Here is a 21832-nt window from a genome sequence, read left to right on the forward strand (position 1 = left end):
GAGCCAAAGTTGGACTTTTAACTGACTGAGCCACCCAGGTGCCACTGCTTGGCAATTTTTTTTATCCAAGTGACAATGAAGGAGAGTATTAGGATGGGGCTTTCACAGGTCTGAGGGAATTCTACCAGACAGCATAGCTGCAGGAAGCTGTAATTACAAGATGCTGAATTTTATAGGGTTGGGTGCATTTAATGTTTGGCTTGTGAAAGGGCTAGTAATTGAAGAGAATATACTTCTATGAAAAGGTGCTTCCTTATCAGTAGTGGTGTTTCTGCTTTGTTTTTGCAGTATTTTAGTTCTGGTGGGCCCTCAGTAATTTGTACCACTGAGACACCATCGTGTGGCTGTTAGCAAGTAAGCAGTGTGATGAATGAAGAATGTTATATCACAGAAAATATTACTTGACTTGTTTATTTGGATGTTTGTCATAACAAACTGGAAAGTATGAAGTATGAGCAACATGAGTCTTCATTATGGAACTTCAGCAAATATTGTTAATGTACCTTCCAATCTTAGAATTGTTCCCCAAGTCCCCGGAAAATGAGAGATTAACTAAGGTTCAGTTTTATGTTTGTTTTCGTGTGCAATTAAGCGCAGCCCATTTTGTCCTTCTGCTTGATATAACAGAGCTGTCGTGAGTCGGCCTGTGCCATGGAAACTGGTTTGACGTCACTAATTCTGCTTAGATGGAGGATTAGAGCCAGACAAAGTAGTTGATTTTAAAGACGAGTCCTTTGTGCCTCGCAGCCCCAAATGTTCATCCCCATCTCTGCATGAAGGATAGATACTGTATACAGTACAAGGATTAAGACGGCTCCACCCGCGTGTTGTTTATGATTCAGACAAAACTCAGTTGAATATTATTACCCTTGGAGAGAAAGAGAGAATTCTGTGCTGTTGTGGGTGTGGGTGTGGGAGGAAGGTTTTTGCTAGACAAACACGTGTGCTTCTCGTTAGCACAGAGTTTTCGTAGAGAGGTGTCTCACTGCTGTCATTATGATACAATTATAAATGCCATCATTGTATTTCCTGAGGTCTAGTGCATTCTTGCTCGAGACTTTGTTGGTCTTGGGGTTGTTTAATATATGCTAGAGTGCAAATACTTTGTTTTGAATTAACGTTCCCTCAAATTCTGACTTTTCATGAATTCAAACTAACTCTACCTCCCAGAAATTTTAATCAGTGTATATTATTGGCAAAACAAAGATGTTAGTTGCCTCAAGGAGTAAACAATTAAAGGAGCATCCCTGCACAATTGTGACATATTTGACTATTAGTCTATTATTTTTGAAAATGGGAAAGAAGTTTTTACTGTCTTTAAACACATTTTCCTGGATTGAAATCATGGCTTTGTTGAGTGAAGTCTTAAGAGTGTGTTTTGATGAGATCCAGATTTAATTTTTAAAATATATTTGATAACGTTAAACTTTAATTTTGGAAGACTTTTAGGTTGTACCTCATTTGTGAGGAACGAAATAAAAAAAATACAAGATTTTTGTTCAAGGGCACATGTAATCGCTCCAGCCAATCTAAGTATAAGGGAGCACATAATCCAGGTGAAAACAACAGTGATATACTACAGCTTTGGTGAAAAACAACATCATCTGCAACTAGCTTCTTTCTTCATTTGCTCCGAATGAGTGAGGCCGTAGCAGTTCCTGGTTGTATGAGAAGTTAAAGGAAAATGCTACCTAAAAGCTAGAAGGATGCATAGGGCTCAGGAAGGGGGTGCAACTTGTTGGGATCTGGGGTTACTTCTCAGGAAGCATTCTGGGATGTATAAGATACCATAGCTCTCTTAGCATGCACTTGATTGGGACACTCTCTGAGTTTAAAGGTGACACATTACAATATATCATAAAGAGACTTCTCTCTCTCTTTTTCTTTTACAGATTTATTGAGATACGTTTCACATACCCTAAAACCCACCCACTTAACGTATACAATTTGGTGGTTTCTAGTATGTTCACAGAGCTGTGCAACTGTCACCAGAATCTAATTTGAGAACATTTTTAACACCCTGAAAAGATAAAGATGTTCTAAACATCATAAATTAATACTCCATTAAAAGTCTCCAGTAACCAAAGTGGCTTTTAGTCAAATTTGATCAAAGGAGTTTCTCACAAATATAGATAAAATCAAAATCTTAGATAGTCGTTGCTAATTACTGGTTTTTTATCTTCGGGTGATAGGGTTCTAACTCCTGATAGACACTCTTACTCTCTTATCAATATTTAAAATGAAAAGGCTTTTTCTGTCTCTGAGACACAAGCAAAACACACAAGAATGATACAACCAATACAATGACTAAATATTTCCAACTTTCTTTAAAACCCTAATATAACATTTTTAGATTTGAGATTTGATTTCTGTGACCAAAATGTGAGCGGATTTCATTGCTTAGGAATATTACTAATAAGCACTTCAGTTCAAAATCTAAAACCAAAGACACCTTGTTTCCAGTGACACAGTAAACGGAGGGTCCAGACTTCTGTTTGATGGTTGAAGTGGCATCTCGCCTAGAGGCTGGCAGATGGACTGGGTGACCTTTGGGGATTATTTCTTTTCAGATTTGCGTCTAAAATAACTTAGATGCCATTTAATCATGTTTCTTTTATTATTTTGCATAAAAAGGGTCTGTATAGTCCTTTTTTAAAAAAAATACTGAAAAAATAGATCTTGGGGGAGGTAAATTCAGACAGAGAACAGTGAGAATCTGTGTGGAAGAAAAGGAACCTCACTGGGAGGATAGGAAGTAGGTAGGGTTGTTTGCAGTGGCTGGAGGGGACTGGCAGCGTGCCCCACCCCCCCCACCCCCCCCACCCCCGTTCCCTCCTCTGGGAGGAATGTGTTTGGAGGGGAGGAGTTGGTTGTTAATTCTGTTTAAAATTCCTAAAACCCTAATTCCACATGTTACCCAACCCTTATGTACTTGCTAACAACTAGTGTATTTACAGCATTGCTTTTCTCCGATTAATATTCATTCATTAATGAAATTAGTAATTCCTGGTAACTTTCTGACTTTTAGTTTTCAGTAATCTCTAGGAGTTACTGTAGAATTGCCCTTTGCCCTTTGGCAGAGAATATGGTTTGATCTCCTGTAGAGTCACATGATTTTTCAGTCAGCTCTTTGTTTAGTGCCTGAATATCTACAACCTAGAGGAAGTAGGAGGGCAGCACATAACTGTTCACTCATTGCCAGGAGGTTTCGTTAAGTACCTGTTACATGCTCATGACTGTGCAGGAGGTTTTGAGGAAGAGTGTAAGACAAGGGCTATGGTGTCCAGAAGCTTATGGTTTTGTTGAGGGAGAAAAGCGTGTATACACATACAGTGATTAAATACTACAGTAAGGTAGTATGTGATGGATGATAAACCAGAATAAAGGCATCAGAATATTGAGAGCATTTCCAAGAAGGAGGATTCTTGGTGATGTGGCCAGAGAAGACCTCAGACAGGAGAGATTAACTCGAGGAGACTGTAGCTCTGATCTGGTCATGCCCTGCATTGCTAAAACAGAAATGAGCTAATTGCAAACAGGAGCTATTTTTAGTTGATTGAGTTATGCCTCATTCACTGACTGAGTGTATCATGTGCTGATGAAAGGCAAGGAAGGAGTGATGTGTGCTAGAAAAACAGCTATGTTCTTCTGTTTCAGGTAGTTCTGTATCTCAATCTGTAATTTACAAATGGTTGCGTGTATGATTTCATTCTGTTGACTTGGTGCATTTTCCTTTTTAGATCGAAAGGGGCCATTCTGAACATCTCCTCTGCCAGCGGCCTAGTCCCTGTTCCACTGTTGGCCATGTACTCTGCGACCAAGGTGAACAATTTTTTAGTGAATCATGTCAGAATGAGAATGAGGAATACTTTTCGGTCTGAGAAATAAGCATGGAAGCTTCTTGAAGTTCTGTTCTTGGCTGTTTTCAAATGGACTGGGAAGAAAAGGAATGGGGCACCGTGATCTCAGATCCACAGATGCTTTTTTCTCCTAGTAGTCGACTGGTTTTGAAACTGGTACAGGCATACCTCAGAGTTATTACCAGCTTGGTTCCCGACCCCCATAATAGAGTGAATCATCACAATAAAGCAAGTCAAATGAGTGTTTTAATTTTCCAGTGTATATAAAAATTATGTTTACACTAGGGTCAAGGTAAAAAAAAAAAGCTACATTTATACTGTAGTCTATTAAGTGTGCGATAGCGTTATGTCTAGAGAAGCAGTGCACATATTTTAATTAAAAATACTTTATTGCTAGAAAATGACGTCATCTGAGCTTTCAACATGTGGTAATCACTGAACACAGATCACCATAACACATACAATAATAAAGAAAAGACTGAAATATTAGGAGAACTACCAAAATATGACACAAAGACAGGAAGTGAGCAGATGCTGTTGGAAAGGTGGTGCCAATGATTTGCTTGAGGCAGGGTTGCCATAAACCTTCGATTTTATAAAGAATACGGCACTTGTGAAGTACAGTAAAGTGAAATGCAAGGAAGTGCGGTATGCCTGTGTTTGTACGTCCCAGAGAGAGAGAGCTGGTCTGGGCCAGTTAGATCAGTTGATCAGAACACGATGTTAATGATTGGGGATTTGGTCCATGAATGAGAGTCCACTCCATCCAGCAAAAGTTGCCACTCTGCGGAGCTTAGTGGAAGAATTTGCAGCCGGTCAGGATAGAAATACACACAGTAGGTGCAAGATAAACCTGGATGAGAGTGTGAGCATTTTGCCACATTATTCAGAATTCATAGATATGAATTGTCACTTCTGGAGTGAGACAAGAATTTTCTAGAACTCTCTGTAAGATGTCATAATTTTATACACTATCACCATTCACCTGTTCACATTACTAGTAGGAAAAATCATTTAGAATACATTTCCTGCTGCCTCCAGGTCCATAGCATCTTTATATACATTGTTGAGGCACAGGATACATCCCTGAAATGAAAATGACCATTGAGACGCTCAAGTTAAACTAGCTTTTAGGGAAAAATGAGCACGATCTAATACTCTAAGAACTTGCGATATGTCAGAGAAGGAACAGAGCAAAACTCCTGCTTTCTTTTTCATTTGGCCCTTTGTCCACGGGAAAATCATGAACAGTGACTACTGTTTTGAAAAAGCTTGGCTCCACGCCCACTCCTGCAATCTACTTGCTTCCTGTATCTGAAACATACAGGAGGGAGGTTTCAAATGAACACCCTGTTTTGTGAAGTGATTGTTGAACTCTAGCTTCTCACCTGTTCTGCTCCATGTGGCCACAAGACTGTTATTAGTTGGGAGCCTCGAAGAGTCATCATTGATACTTGGCATTTTAAGCCTGAGGTTGAGTCCGTACTTGAAAAATGGTACATTATATTTTACAAATAGATTTAAAGTTGTACTAGCAGAAGAAGATGGGCTGTCACATTCATCCATACGCTTCTTGGATCTTGCCATCCCCAAGGACCAAGAGGAAGCTTGCTCTTTTCTTTTCTTTACTGACAACAAAATCCCTATAGAGGAGAGTTGAACGGAATTCATATTGTGTTTCTGTTTGAATGGCAAGTGGGGAGGAGGAATGTGTCCTTTGTTATATAATAAAATATTTCTTCTTGGAAAGTCATTTTCTGAAAAAAGGGAAGAGAAGACTCTTTTCTGGTTAAGTCACAATTTGATCTGGAGACTCTAGTTGGTAAGAGAATACTTAATTTAGTGGCAGATAAAAACGACTTGAGGTTTTGAGGTGTTTTTTTTAAGGTCTCTTCTGTATGTGAAATAAAAAGAATGATTAGGAACTCGAGTGTTAAATGGTTAGTTTGTTATTTTTGTTGCCATGGCTACAAATCAGGCCAATTGATGTAATATGTGTGTTTCCTTCCCACTCCCACCCCATCCCAGGCTTTTGTGGATTTCTTCTCTCAGTGCCTCCATGAGGAGTACAGGAGCAAGGGCATCTTTGTGCAGGTGAGTGGGGTATGTTTCAGTTGCATATCCCTGTTTTTGTGTGGTTTCCACAGCAACTGTTGCTGTCTTGGCAACGAAAGAAAATCACATTCCTAAGGAAAGTGTGACGTTAGCACACCATTAAAGACATGATTTCTTTTTCTTTTATGCACTTTAAGTCTAGATTTTTAAAAAGTTATCCCCTAGAATTCTTAAGTAGGGGTACTTAAAGTAGAACTAAACGCACGGTTTTATTTTTTTACAGTTTTATTTTGAGAAAATTAGACCATCCGTATCTCTTAGCTGCCAGGTGTTCAAGGCGTGTGGTGACTGTGTTCCCAGAGCCACTGGGTAATAACCACGGGGGAAGGTGGAGGGCTGAGTAAAACTCACTCTGTGCAGAGGAAGGACGACCGCGTGTACCAGGATGCCTTAGGTGTGGTAGTGAGTTTTAACTTTTTTTTTTAAATTGTGGTAAAAGTCCATAACAGAAAATACCATTTCAATCACGTTCAGGTATTTGTTTCAGTGGCATCAAGTACATTCACATTGTTGTGCGGCCGTTAGCACCATCCTCTCCAGAACTTTTCATCTTCCAAAACTGAAATAACGTGTTTATTAAACAGTCACGCCTCACTTCCCCCTCTCCCAGCCCTGGACAACCTCCGTCCTACTCTCTGTCTCTCTGAATCAGACTAGCGTAGGTACCTCTTATGGGTGGAATCGTACAGTATTTGTCTTTCTATGTCTGGCTTATCGCACTTCGTGTAACATCTTCAGGGTTCATCCATGTTGTAGAGCATGTGTCAGACTTTCCTTCCTTTTTAAGGCTGAATAAAATTACACGGTATGTATACACCACATTGTGTTTGTTCATTCATATGTTGTTGGACATTCAGCTTGCGCTCACCTTTTGGCTGCTGTGAATAATGTGGCTGTGAACGTGAGGGGTACGCCTATCTTTTTGAGACCCTGCTTTCAGTTCTTGTACATATGTCCCCAGAGGTGGAGTCACTGGATCAGGTGGTAATTTTATTTATATCTATATTTCTATTCTCTGAACTGCCTTTTTTCCATAGTAGCTTACATATTTTATACTCCCACAGCAATGCCCCAGGGCTCCCAATTTTTTCATATCCTTGCCAATACTTATTTTCTGTTTTGTTTTTGTTTTTAAATAATAGAGGTCCTAATGGGTAGGAAGTGGTCTTTCACTGTGGTTTTGATTTGCATTTCCCCAATGACGAGTGACGTTGAGCACCTTTTCAGCCGCTTATTGGCCATTTTATATATTCTTTGGAGAAACGGCTATTCAAGTCTTTCACCCTTTTTTAATTGGGTTGCTTGCTTTTTATTTTTGAATTGTAGGAGTACTTGATATATTCTGGATATTAATCCTTTATTAGATATATGGATTGTAGATATTTTCTTCCACTCTGTGGGTTGCCTTTTCACTCTATGGATAGTGTCCTTTGATGCACAAAAGTTTTTGTGATGTAGTCAGTTTATCCATTTTTTCCTTCATTGCCTGTGCTTTTGGTGTCCTATCCAAGAAATCATTGCCAAATCCCATGTCATGAAGCTTCCCCCTGTGTTTTGTTTTAAGAGTTTTATAGTTTTAGCTTTTGCATATAGGCCTTTGATCCAATTTGACTTAATTTTTGTAGAGACCTTTGATTTGATCATATAGCTAACAGATACAGAGCTGTGAAGATACAATACAAAATATGAAAGGAAGCAAATGTAGGAGTTTTCATGAGTATCTGTCTCCAATCAGCTATCGTTCAACACAAAGAAATAATGGCTCACAGTATTTCCATGCTTAGGCACGTTTTCAACAATGTCCTGGGAGAGGCTTGCAATTCTTCCCCCTTTCCTGCTCCTGCCCACGACCTGCCCCTACTGGTTCACACACCCCATTGTTCTTCATGGCTTCCTTACTGCAAGCCTAGTATTTAGATTTTTGCATTCCAAAGCCCCAGATGATCAAACATCTAATAGCTAGTAGTTGAGGCGTTACTTTCAGGCACAGGGCTGAGCCCTTTATATGCATCCATTTATTTCATTTCATCTCATAACGACTTCATAAGGTGGTGTGATTATCATCTTCTTTAAATTTATGGAAATTGGAGTTAGAGAGGTTAAGCCACTCATCCATGTTGAACCAGGACTCAAATCCAAGTCTGTTTGGCACCAAAGCCTTTGTTCTTCATCACTGGCCTCCTTACTCGAAGCCTTTAGGACAGCATTGAACACATTGGATCCTTCTATGCTCAGGGAGTTATGGAATCAGAATGTGATTGGCTGCCTAGTTCCATTTGCTCCCTTGGATCTTTAGACAGTCAGGATCCCTAAGTGATGGGTGGGAGGGAGGGAAGGGTGGGTGATAGGCATTGAGGAGGGCACCTGTTGGGATGAGCACTGGGTGTTGTATGGAAACCAATTTGACAAGAAATTTCATATTAAAGAAAAAAAAAAGATCCCTAAAGTGTTGTCTGAATCTAGCTTCTAAACCCTTTTCTTCTATGAGTGGATATAGTAGCTCAGTCACCCACAGTGAGAGGGAGTGGTAGTTAAGGGAAGGTTAGATGAATGTTTCCTCATCTTCCGGGACCATCTTACAGTCTGCTACTTCTATACCCTGACCTGGGGTCTCGCCCAAGTAGTCCTTAGATGTCCTAGCCCTGTGGTGTTATTTTGATTTGCAGCTTCCCATAAATGTAGGGTACACTGAGGAGGAAGACAGGGTTTTCGAGAATCCTGAATTTTATACCCAACTGCCATACTCCCTCTTCCCCCCTTGACCCTGTCATGTCAGTGCTCATAGCTGAAATCTGCTGTGTAGAATATGGTATATTTTGGTAACAAGGAAACCAGTAGAGCATCCATGGGAGGTAAGGTGCCACATGCCACACAGTGTTGTGCCATTTTCTCATTCTGAGGAATCGGTTGTCATCAAGTTATTAATTTAGTAATTTTTAAACACCTACTGAGACTAAGCAGAAATCTTACAGATCCATTGGCGGGTGACCATCAGGCAGCAAGGCCGGAAGCTGGAAGTGTTTGAATGACAAAAGGGAATATTCCACTCTGTGAGCACAGATGAGCGGTTTCTAAAATTCTCTGAACAGACAAGACTGCCTCCTCTCTCATTCCCACAGCTTGCTTGCCTCAAAGATCTTTTCTCCATATTCTCTGCCTATTAATCTGCTGTGTCTAGAAGCTACTGGAAAAACACATTAGCATTTGTTTTTTGAAATATTTAACTTTGATAAACTTGTTTTTCCCCCGGAATGAATATCAATTATGTAATTTCATTGATCATTGTCTTCCTTCAAATAGATTCAATCAAGGTTTAAATGCAGTGTGAATCTGGTAAAAAAATAAAAACTCACATGTTTGTGAGAAAAAGTAGAGTTGTCATTTCTGTGCGAGCACATCAGAATGCTAAAGTAGATAGAACAGAATCTTGTACTCGTTCTGACCAAAGGGACAAAGACATCTGGTCTAAATGAAGCTGAGTTAAAAATTGTTGGTTTTTCATCGGTGGTGTTTTATGTCTGCACATTTTTTTGGCCCAGGAGTATTTATCAACGATTTCCTCTTCCACTCCATCCCACGTACTGTTTGCTGGGTGATCTTGCTAAAATCCTAGGCAGGCAATGTTGCTTCCTTCATAGTCCTCCCGTGGCTGCCCGCAAGGTTCAGGATTGAACCCAGGCTCCACGGGGCCATCGCCAGAGTGGACGTTGTGCTGCCCGGTACCTGCTCTGCCCTCAGCAGGGTCCAGGACTGCCTTCTCTGCAGGCACGCCTTTCCCTCTTCATGCCCCATCTCCCCATCTCCCAGAGCCTGTGACCCGTATCCGTCGTTCAGGGCTCAGGCCACACTTCACCAGCCCTGGGAAAGCAAATGTCAGCATGCGACGTGCCTTTCCTTCTGCCCTCCTATTTTTTATTATATACTTCAGCCTGATACGCTCTGGCCCCCTCCTGCTCTCCCCCCCCCCCCCCCCCGCCCTCCTGCTTCAATGTATTCTTGAGATCTGGATTTTTGTTTGTTTGCCTCTGTGTTGCTAATGGCACATGTAATTAGGGGCATACTAGGGACCTGCCTTTTGCTTGGTATCACGGGAGACTCTGGTTGTACATGGCCATGCTTTGCGATACACAGACATTCATTTTAAGGGCTTTTTTGAGCTTCTTCTCTTGCTGCCATATGCCTCTGGTCTTGAATTGTCAACCTCTGTATCTAGAGGGTTTCCGGGCTAATGCCATGTTGCCAAATTTCAGTTTCTTCTAATCCTTGGGAGGAAAGCTGTCTTTTCAGGTCTACCTCTGTGTGAATATGTATTAGATTGTTCTTTAGGGAGAGGAAGAGAGTCTGTTTTTTGAATTTAGCTTTTTTATATTAATTCCTTATTCATATTTTTTGCTTTTTTCTTTCCTATAATTTTGTGAGAGCATTTAACATTTCCTTCCATGAATTCAGACTTGCCATTAAATAAGCATTTTCTGGAAAGGCAAATGAACAGTAGAGACAATAAATGAAAAAAAGGTGAATTTGGGACCTGATAAATTCCATCTGTGCTTTTGAGTTTTGAATTGAAGGTAAGAAGTTCATTCTTGAGTCAACCATATCAAAAGCGTGCTCTGTTGGTGAGGACTATCTGTTCTCATTATTGTCCTGTAATTAAAGCCCAGTCAGAATTATGCTTAACTCTTTCAAAGGGCAAAATCCAAAGTGATCTGACCGGCTAGTTGATGGGCCCCAGGACCAGCTCCTTCTGTATGCCATGTACCAACTAGCCATGGATGCTGAAAAAGTGTAAGAAATAGCTAAGACAAGGACAGCCACCTTCTTGAACTCTTCTTCTGGAAAACCTTCACAAACCTTGTTTTTTTGAAAACTTTCTATTCAGAAATAATTTCAAATCTACAGAAAAGTTGTCAGAGAATAATACAAAGGACACTCCAATCCCCTTTACCCAGAGTCACTTAACGTTACGCATTTTACTGTTTGCTTTATTATTGAAAGGTAAGTTGCATGCATCATGGTTCTTTACCTCTGAATACTTTAGTGTGCATTTCCAGAGAATAAGGATATCCTTTTGTGTAAGCACAACGCAGTTATCCACTTCAGAGTTAACACGGATGTAACATTTTTATCTAATCTTCCATCTGTATTCCAGTTTTTGACTCCTTAATAATCCTCATAGCATTTTTTATCCTCCAGTAAAGAATTCCGTCTACATTATCGGGTATGACATAGTACATAGTTGTTCTGTCTCCTTAGTTTCCTTGAATCTGGAATATGTCCACGGCCTTTCTTTGCCTTTGTGACGTTGACGTTTTTGAAGAGCACCGTATTCCTCCTGCTCTTTTTGATCGAACATTCCTTATTTGGCATGTATCTGATGTTTCCTCATGGCTGGATTCACGTTATGCTCTCCTAGCCAAAATTATACATGTGAGTTTGTATCTTTCTCGGGGATCCACATCTAGGGACACACAATATCCATCTGTGCTTCACCGCTGGTGTTGATTTTGTTGCTTCAGTCAAGGTGTTACCCACTTTCTCTGCTGTATAGTTACTGTCTTTTTCCCTTGCACTGATAGGCAACCTGTGGGGAGACACTGTAAGACCACGCAGATACCCTGCACCCTATCACAGTTGCCCCTAGAGTTAGCATCCTGTGGTGATGCCTCGCAAACCTGCCGTATGAAAGGGGTTTTTGATGCTAAGGAATTCATGAAGCCCTGTCTGGATATTTGGTCATTTCGAAGCAAGAAGTCACAGCTTCCTCAATCCAAGCCATGGTTTTTTGTTTGTTGGTTTTGTTTTGTTTTTTTTAATGTTTTTTATTTACTTTGAGAGAGAGAGTGCAAGAGGAGGACAGATGCAGGGCTCAAACTCAGGAACCCTGAGATCATGACCTGAGCCGAAGTCGGACGCTTCACCGACTGAGCCATCCAGGTGCCCCAGGCCATGGTTTTATGCAGACCACGTTAATTACTGACTGGTATGCTTAAGGGCAGTGAGGAAGGGACGCTGGGCTTGGCATCAGCAAACCAAGGTTTCAGTTCTGATATCGCCAGTCAGTGGTCATCTGACCTACAGAAAGCTGCTTCATTACTTTGAGCCTTAGCCTCCCCTTCTGGCAAATGGGGACAAAGGATGGGGCATATGTAAGAACACTGGAAACTAAAATGACACACAAGTGTGAAGAAGAAAGACATTTGCATGTTTTGAATATCTACAATATGCTCCAAGTTTTCAACCATTTTGTTATCTTATTTGAAGTGGACATTAACCTAGGTCCATTTGACAAGTAGGAAACTAAGTAGGAAACTAAGAATCAAGAGGAGTCATGTCACTCGCCTAAGGTCAGTCCAGTTTGTCAGACAGCGAATGCCTGCTATTTGACAGATCCTTAGCTAGGCAGGGAGGCAGCAAAGGTCAATCAGACACACCCTGTCCTCAAGGCTCAAGGCACACACACAACGAGAAGACAGATCGTGAAAGCACATTACAAAGACGAGGGATAGCAGGTCAAAAACTAGAGGTATATATTGTGTGCCACGTTTCTTCAATCAAGAAATATTTAGAGTGTGCCTGGTAGTCTGGTAATTGGGGACACAGTGGCAAAAAGAGAGAGATGGGTGTGGTAGAACTTAGGTTTAGTGGGGAGACAGACAATAAACAAGTAAACAAATACATGAATGGGATGACCTTGCGGAGTGATGAGCGCTACGAAGAAACTAGAGAAGGGTGACGTGTTCAAGAACGTTGGCGAGTGCGGGGAATTTACTGAGCTCTGGATTTGTAGCCTGGGTTCGAATCACTCTGGAGTCTGTGTTCTTTCTGTTTCTCTGCACCATACAGTTCTCCTCCTGGGAAGCCATCCCTTAGGGTTCAGTTTACCTGGCTCGTTATCAGAGGACAGACGAGGACACAGGTTGAGACCACTAAACCCAGAGAAGACAGTTGCAGGTTTCAGCAGGCCTGAAAATGAAATGGGTTTTCTTTCTTTCCTTTTTTTTTTTTAGCAGGAAATTGCCGAAGAATACTCCGTTTCGAGGTGAACTTAACCATAATGGGGACATTCACCTGGCCCCCTTCTCTTAAGTTACCACCTTCCAGTGCTTTGGTCCTCTTGGGTGATGAGAGTTGGTGGCTTTGTTAATTCAGCTAAATGTAGTAATCAGAATAAATTTAGAAAATAAATAAGACACATAGAGATGAGGGAGAAGACAAAATTCAAGTTTTTTTTTAAATGAAAGAAGATATTTCCTCTTTTATATTTTGTTAAATATTTTATAGCTTAGAGTAATCATATGGATCTACTGGGCTTCAAAGAGCTAGCAAGCCAAATACTAAGAAGTGGCTATTGGGATTGAAAACAGGATTCTTCATCCATTCTTCTTTTTAATTGCCAATGCCAATAAAAGAAGGTAATGGAGTGTGTCTTTGTTAGTGCAGATGGAATCTAAATAGAACTATAAAGCAATATAATTCTCCCAGGAGATAATCATATCTGGTCAATTGCACCAACTTTGAGAAATGGCTTAAGAACAGTAACATTAATCCTGTTGGGATCCGTGGTCTCCAGTCCCTTCCAGCCAGGTGACTCTCCATGTTTGTCATCGGTAACATCTTTTTTGCTTGGCCCCTTAAAACAGTGTTGCCCCACAAGAAGTAAAAACTTAAGGGGCAATAATTTTAAAGCGTGAGAGGTAGTAAGTCCAGAAACAAATGACACATCCAGGTGGTTATCTCAATAGTCATTCTTTATAAATACGGCATCCTTACAAGCTATAAAAATTCAGCCAAGTTTTTCTTTCTAAATTTATCCTGAAAAATATACATATTCTAAAACTTAGAAAGTAATTGCAAATACATACCAGGGTTCAAATTCCACATTCTTTACCTGACAGTATTTTATTTAATCCTCACAATAGCACAGTAAGGAAGATGCTGTCTCCCCCAGTTGCAAAGGAAGAAACTGAATCTCAGTATTTTGGTCAGATCAGACACCTGGTATGTGGTCAAGGCTGTCTGATTTCAACACTGACATTCTCCCACCTCATACCCCGCTGCCTCTTTCTCTCATATTTCAAATTCATTCCATTGGGAAATCCTACCAACTTCGGTTTATCCACTATCTGACAACTTCTTGTGACCACCACTGCTACCAGTAATTTAAGCTGTCACGATCTCTTGCCCTAGACATTCTGCAGTCCCTTCCTCCTCAGCTTCCCTACTCCCATCCTTGCCTGTAGCCCCAGTCTGCTCCCAGCAGTCACAGTCATCTCTTTAAAGCTAAATCAAGGACATTTTACCTCTCTACTAAAAAAAATTCTCCCGTGGCTTTTCATTTCTTTCAGAGTAAAAGCATGAATTCTTAGGACCTACCATGTTCTGATTTCAGACGTTCCACATTATCTCGCCCCCTCCCAGTCCCTCCCCCCGCCGCTATATCTCTGGTCCCCTTGAAGTTCCTCAAACACTCCAAGCACATGTCCACCTCAGGGCCTTTGCACTTGCTGTTCTTGCAGTCTAAAAGGATCTTTACCCAGATAGCCTTTTGCTAGCTCATATAAGCAAAGATTGACATCTTTGTCACCACATCAGAGAGGTCTTTCTTGGTCACCTGCAGGAACAGCTGCTGTCACCTCTGTCGCTACTCAGGTTTACTTTTCTTTTTCCTTTTTATTATTGCCTCCCAATATAGCATACATTTTTTGCTGTTTGTAGTCTGTGGGCCCCCACCCCCACCCCAGATGTAAGCTCTGTAAGATTAGGGACTTTCCTTTTGTTCACAACCATATTCCACTGCCTAAAACAGTGTCCTACCAGGTGCTCAGGAAATATTTGTTGTTAAATAAATGCTTTTTGTGATATTACTCTGTTTCTCCTTTTGTTCTATGAATGTTAACATATAAATTCCACATATTCAGAAATAGGCCATTTGTAAGATTATCAGTCAGTGTTTATCAAGTTATTTTCTTTGTACAGGGGCACCTGGGTGGCTCAGTCAGTTAAGGTCCAACTCTTGGTTTCGGCTCAGGTCATGATCACACAGTTTACAAGTTCGAGCCCTGCATTGGGCTCCATGCTAAGAGTGCAGAGCCTGCTTGATCTTCTCTCTCTCTCTCTCTCTCTCTCTCTCTCTCCCTCCCTCCCTCCCTCCCTCCCTCCCTCCCCCCACCACCTCTCTTTCTGTCCCTCTCCTGCTTGCTCTCTCTCTCTTTCAAAATAAATAAACTTTAAAAAAAAGGGGGAGGATTTTCTTTGTACAGAACATACAACATTTGAACACCTTCATATGGGGCTTAGGTGTTAAGGTTTATAGGTAATGTTACCGTGAGGCCTTCGCTCAATGCCATATAGTCAGGGATCTCTGCATCATCAGAGTGATTCCTTTTCCCAAACATTTTCTAGGAAGTCCAGGTAAAAAGCAACAGCCTTTTTGTGGAAATGCTCATCTCATGGTCTGCAAGTAAAATAACACAAACTCCAAAGCTAGGATCTAAGTATAGAGTTAGATCTTCTGGAGGATATCAGATCCTGAAATGGAAGATGAATACACAGATGTAAGGAGAAAAGATTCTCTAAAATGCCTCATAGGAGCCACAGCCTCTGCCTTAAGAATGTGAGCCAGTCACACTGTCGAACGTAATACTCCTAAAAGGCAGATGAGACATCGTGTCTAGAATTCCATATTGTGCAAATAGACTGGAGCCCGGTGAGGCAGAGCACGAGCAGGGAGGCTGCAAAGAGAGAGGGAGACACAGAGGCTGAAGCAGGCTCCAGGCTCTGAGCTCTCAGCACAGAGCCCGACGCGGGGCTTGAACCCACAAACCATGAGATCATGACCTGAACCAAAGTCAGATGCTTAACCGACTGAGCCACCCAGGTGCCCCTGTTCTGGTCATTTTTAAATTCAAGAAGACGTGTTTAGTACACGGGTGACGGTATGAGAGATATTTTATCACCTGAAATTACAAGGTTCAGTAGTTGATTCTTGAATATCTGCCACACAGTGTTGGGCTCCATCTTTCCATTACTCCATGATATGAAGTTCCAGTGGCCTTCCTTCCTATTCTGAGCAAGGCCCCCTAAATTGTCTTGTAAAGACCAAATTACCTAAGCAAGCTACTCCAGTGCATGAGAAAAGGGATACCAGGTTGTCTTCAGGGATTTTTTTTTTTTCTTGTAAACAGGCTGAATAAGGACAAAACATCAACAGCTTTGCTTTATGGCCTAGTTAGTTATTTTCACTTTGGGATTCTAAGTTGGAAGACCAGGGCACTTGCCTGCACCTATGGCTGTGAATGAAGACCCAGGTTGTTTCCAAGGAGTAGTGTTTATAGTGGCAAAGTTTTGAGCTTAAGCAAATTGTAAAATTTGTTCTGCCCAAAATACTAACTATAGAAGGGTGAGTACACTCGACCAGTTCACTGTAATGTTTGCATGAGTAGACAGGAAAATGGATTAATTATTGTTTGGGGTTTCTTTTGTTTTTGTTGTTGCTGTTGTTGTTGTTTTAAGAGAGAGAGAGAGAGGGAGAGAGGGAATGTGAACGGGGGAGGGGCAGAGAAAGAGGGAGACACAGAATCCGAAGCAGGCTCCAGGCTCCCAGCTGTCAGCACAGACTCCGACGTGGGGCTCAAACTCATGAACTGCGAGATCATGACCTGAGCTGAAGTTGAATGTTTAACCAACTTAGCCACCCATGCGCTCCCTTGTTTATTGTGTTTTTGTTGAAGTTTTTAAGGAGGGACCTAGATGACATTTTGAGTTACATTTCTTTTACAATAACTTGAAATATCCTTTTTATTTTTTAAATTTAATTTATTTTTTAAATTTACATCCAAGTTAGTTAGTGTATAGTGCAACAATGATTTCAGGAGTAGATTCCTTAATGCCCCTTACCCGTTTAGCCCATCGCCCTTCCCACAACCCCTCCTGTAACCCTCTGTTTATTCTCCGTATTTAAGAGTCTCTTATGTTTTGTCTCCCTCCCTGTTTTTATATTATTTTTGCTTCCCTTCCCTTGTGTTCATCTGTTTTGTATCTTAAATTCCTCATATGAGTGAAGTCATATATTTGTCTTTCTCTGACTAATTTTGCTTAGCACAATACCCTCTAGTTCCATCCATGTGGTTGCAAACGGCAAGATTTCATTCTTTTTGATTGCTGAGTAATACTCCATTGTATATATATACACCACATCTTTTTTATCCATTCATCCATCGATGGACATTCGGGCTCTTTCCATACTTTGGCTATTGTCGATAGTGCTGCTATAAACATTGGGGTGCATGTACCCTTTCGAAACAGCATACCTGTATCCCTTGGATAAATACCTAGTTGTGCAATTGCTGGGTCATAGGGTAGTTCTATTTTCAACTTTTTGAGGAACCTCCATACTGGTTTCCAGAGTGGCTGCGCCAGCTTGCGTTGCCACCATCAGTGCAAAAGAGATCCTCTTTCTCCGCATCCTCGCCAACATCTGTTGTTGCCTGAGTTGTTAATGTTAGCCATTCTGCCAGGTGTGAGGTGGTATCCCATTGTGGTTTTGATTTGTATTTCCCTGATGATGAGTGATGCTGAGCATTTTGAAATATCCTTTTTAAATTCTTGGCAAGTAACGAGACCTATATATTTATCTTGGTTTAGATAGATGATCTTGCTTAAGCTTCGGAATATCTAAAATTTTGGTCTAACCTCTCATATTAACACTGTCAACTTACTGGTATAATTAATTTTCTGGACTGCAGCAGTGGAAGGGGACCCCACTACAGTTCTTCAGTGCTGTGCACACTGAGGTATTCTGTTGCTAAGTCACTCAGGAAATCTGTGCGCCCCTCCTGTGTGCTAGGTCTGCTCTAAGTACTGGCAATAGAGTGGTGATTAACGCCATGTTTTCTTAGGGTTTGTGCTCTAGAAATCACTACTGTCCAGTGCTTGGGTTTAGTTTTCTGTTGAGTGTAGCTTTCCTCCTGCCCCTGCCTCACACAATTCCAACACTTGAACCACACTGCACAGCTCCCAGCTCCCTGAGAACATCACGCTCATTTTCTCTCTCTCTCTCTCTCCTTTTCTCTGCCCCTGCTATTCTCAGTACCCGAAACATTCTCCACTTGTTTGTTTACCTGGCAAACTCCTCCACTTTATTTAAGACGGAGCTCTAAAGTTATTTCATCTCTGAATCCTTTGCATCTTCTGCCAGCCCACGTTAATTGCCTTGACTTTAAACCACTGTCAGAAATTAATAAATACCCTTTCCAGAATTGGATTGGCATTTCTTTACTGGAAGAACATTGATTAAGTTGGGATTCCTAGGCATGTGTCTCCTGTCTCCACCTCTGGAGCTGGGAGGCTCCCTAGGCTATCTGGATGGGTTAGCTGAATGGTGAGCTAACTTGTGCTGCCATCAAGTGGTTCAGCCAGGCAGTGCGACTTAATTCTCCTGCAAGATCAAACTAGTCCGATTTCTGCCATGTATCTACAGAGAGAGGGAGGGTGATAATCTCATTGTGTAATCGGGAGGTATGATTATCAGACCATATTCATCCTGAGGCACTTAAAACTTTATGGTATCCTTGGCAGGCTTGTGATCTGTAAATGGGAACGTGTTTTTGATCTTTACTTTTCTGTAACCAGGAAACCCGAGACAGAGATGTGACACGGCTTGCTTATGCACCTTCATTATTTGAGACAGAGCACAGTGCATATGCTTTCTTTGGCTTTGCTTTTGCTACTCAGCTTGGTGAACAACGTTTTCTTTCCTTATCCATTGTATGAGCCTCAGCAAACATTTCATACTGTGTTAGTCTGAGATCTCTCTTCGGTTTGTGCTCTCATATACTGTATCCTTGCTGCAATATGGCTTTAAAAGTAAAGGCCTTTTTGACCAAATATTTTTGCTCCGTAAGTGGGAGATAGGTGGATAGTGACAAACAAATTCTCAAAAACCAAGAGTCACCTAATCAAAGTCTGCCCAGGTATGGAGGTACTTTGGGGACGTTAGTTTACTTAGTGCACATCTCAATTTTACTTCTGTACCTCTAGTAAAGTTTTTTATTTTGACCGCCAGGTGTTGGATCCTTTTGTTTAATAGAAATATCATTGTAATTTGTACTCTTTCCTCTCATGCATGTGTGATAAACAGAATACATTCCCTCTTTGGTGAAGAGACAAGCCCAAGTTACTTCAAGCTAGAAGGGTCCTTTTGCATCATGACTCAGTACCATTGTAATAGGGTTCCTTTATATTCTATGTTGGATCCTGTCCTAATGTATCAAACATAAGCAGTAGAGAACCTGACACTAGTTAAGTTCTTCTAACAGGTAGTGTTCAGACTTGTCATCCCACACCACCCCCATCAAGTGTCCCTTGCTTACCCAAGCTGTTGCCATATGGTCATAGTGTCTCCCCCACAAAGAACAAAAGAAAGAAAAGGCGAGGTGGCCCTATCTTATTAGTAGCAAAGTTTATAAAGCTCAGATGCAGAATGATAATAAACTAGGGAAGAAGAGTGGTTGTCAAAGGCTGAGAAAGGGAAATGCTTAGTTTAGAGGGACCAAAGCTGGTAGAACCATCTTAATGAACCACAAATTGTGAAGACAATTAGCATCATCTCTTGAGGAGGATCAGATGTCAAAAATCTACGTGGTGGTTTTGTAATGGTGCTCAATTCAGAGTAGAAAGAGTATCCTATCTGGAATCTCTGCCCTCTAGATTTGTTCATTGCCTTCTTTTGAAAGGTTCACAGACGTTTACTTCTGCTTATATTTAATACTTTTTCAGTCTCATATTGTTTCATTGATACATTGCCTTGTTACAGTTTACTTTATCTGTCATGTATCCTCTCAAGCTGGCTTTCCATGTGCTTCTCTCTCTCAAGATACACACTTTAGATTTCACCAAAAGGTGTCTGCGTTTGTGCCACTGAGAGCAATCAGGCGTCATTAGATTCTGGATTAGTTGCTTTCCTAATTACCAGTGTGTTTTTTTGGGGGGGCGGGGGCTGTTGCCTTTCTAGAGTGTCCTGCCATTCTTCATAGCTACAAAGCTGTCTAAAATCCGAAAGCCCACTCTGGATACGCCCTCTGCAGAGACCTTCGTGAAGTCTGCGATTAAAACGGTGGGCTTGCAGTCCCGAACCACTGGATACCTGATCCATTCTCTTATGGTATGTAGATTTTCAAGTCTCAAATCAGTAGTTTGCTGTGGGGTTTTCATTCCCACTGAGTCACAAAATAGCATGTGATGTATTAGCATATATGCATTGTCTAGACTTACTAACAAGGCATCTGTGTTGTGTTTTGTTTTTAAGTTTATTTATTTTGAGAGATAGAGAGAGTGTGTGTGGGTGTGGGTGTGTGCACAAGCCAGGGAGGTGCAGAGAGAGAGAGCGGGGAGAGAGAGAATCCCAAGCAGGTTCCATGCTGTCAGCGTGGTTTTATTTTAGAAGTTACCTACAAAGAAAACAACAATAAAGTAAAACATAAGATCAGATGCTTTAAGTTAGCTCAAATTATAGGCTGTAATTACCTATCTCCCATTTCTTTCCCTAGGGCTCGATAATTTCAGTCATGCCTACCTGGCTGTATTTTAAAATAACCACGAATATGGGCAAATCCACACGGGCTCGCTATCTGAAGAAAGCCAAGAAGAATTAAGCATCGATAACTGCACTGAGTAGCTTGGCTGGGTGCACCAACCTACACAGGATTACGGCAAGACACCCCCCTCTCCAAAATCTGCGGTTGTCATTTATCAATTACTAATAAGGCTAAATGTTGTCATAATTGGGAAGAGAGCAGAAGTTGCTTTCAGGAATTCCAGACATATATTCTGGATACTACCAGGAGTTTATTTTGAAGTTTAATATAAATGCTCATATCAAATGGACATAGAACTAATACTAGCAAGAACAGTGTAATGGGAAGGAACATGATTGTAGCAAATCACAGAACGACAGAGACAGACGTAATGCTTCAGTGGTTTCGTCTGGCCAAAATGCCAACGATGATGATCTTTGTATTTTCTCTGAAATATACTTTAAAAAGTAATGGCCAGCTCCCCCCACCCCCCATTTTTTTTTTAAACACTTTTGGGGGAGTGGAGCTGAATTGATTCACTTATGGGAGGACATATTGCAATATACATCACTAGAAGGTTTTCTAAAAGTATGTCCCGGCTTGTACATTTATATGGAACTTTTTATGCTCAAAGGTAGCTGATCACATAAAAATAAGACATGAAATATGGAGTTCTTTTTGACACATGAAGCCTGCTAAAATATGCTTTCCTCTGATACATATTTCTTTTCAGTTTAAATGCATGTAAATACTGAAGGCTATATGGTATGATTTATAAAGGTAAATGGACCAGAAAGTACACTGAGATGGGCAGCCGCTTATGGTGTCACTAAAACCGTTATCCAGGAAAGTGGCTTGCTCAGTCCCCAGCCTCTTCTGTTTCTGCACTGCACCAATACTGCTCACATATGTGACCACACGCTATTCCCACAACAGTAATGATAACAGAGAAGTGGCCTTGTAGTTTTAAACTGATACCCTATTGATAGCAATATGACTAGTTTTAATAAAAGGTGATATAACCATGGTGTTGATTGAAAAAATGTATTTCTTTCGTACTCGAAATTAAGGCTGTTTTTACACTGGCTTAATATAAATTGAGACTTACTTTTGTCCTGCTCCATAACTTGTTTGAAGGAAATCATCAAGAAATAATTCAATATTGTGAAACATGCAATACAGAAGATAGGTCTTTACCAAGGCTGTGGTTCTTAGGCTCTGAGTTTTAAGCACTAGGAGATTTGTCCAAAAAAAAAAAAAAAAAGTAAATTGCAGTGTTTAGGC

The 21832-nt window shown here is 40.9% G+C and overlaps 1 protein-coding gene across 1 annotated transcript in view; it reads left to right on the forward strand.

Annotated features, from left to right (window-relative positions):
- HSD17B12 (hydroxysteroid 17-beta dehydrogenase 12) overlaps positions 1-21576 on the forward strand; it is a 166765-nt gene extending 145189 nt beyond the window's left edge. The window contains exons 8-11 of the mRNA XM_047071063.1: positions 3741-3822; positions 5889-5954; positions 19987-20136; positions 20522-21576. Of these exons, the coding sequence (XP_046927019.1) occupies positions 3741-3822; positions 5889-5954; positions 19987-20136; positions 20522-20626 (403 nt within the window). The 3' untranslated portion in view covers positions 20627-21576. The remainder of the gene's footprint in view (positions 1-3740; positions 3823-5888; positions 5955-19986; positions 20137-20521) is intronic.
- Positions 21577-21832: the final 256 nt, after the last annotated feature.

This window comes from Lynx rufus, unplaced genomic scaffold (genome assembly GCF_022079265.1).
Source record: "Lynx rufus isolate CCGP_SWC_20201006 ecotype Redwood Valley unplaced genomic scaffold, mLynRuf1.p SCAF_9, whole genome shotgun sequence".
Lineage (NCBI taxonomy): Eukaryota > Metazoa > Chordata > Mammalia > Carnivora > Felidae > Lynx > Lynx rufus.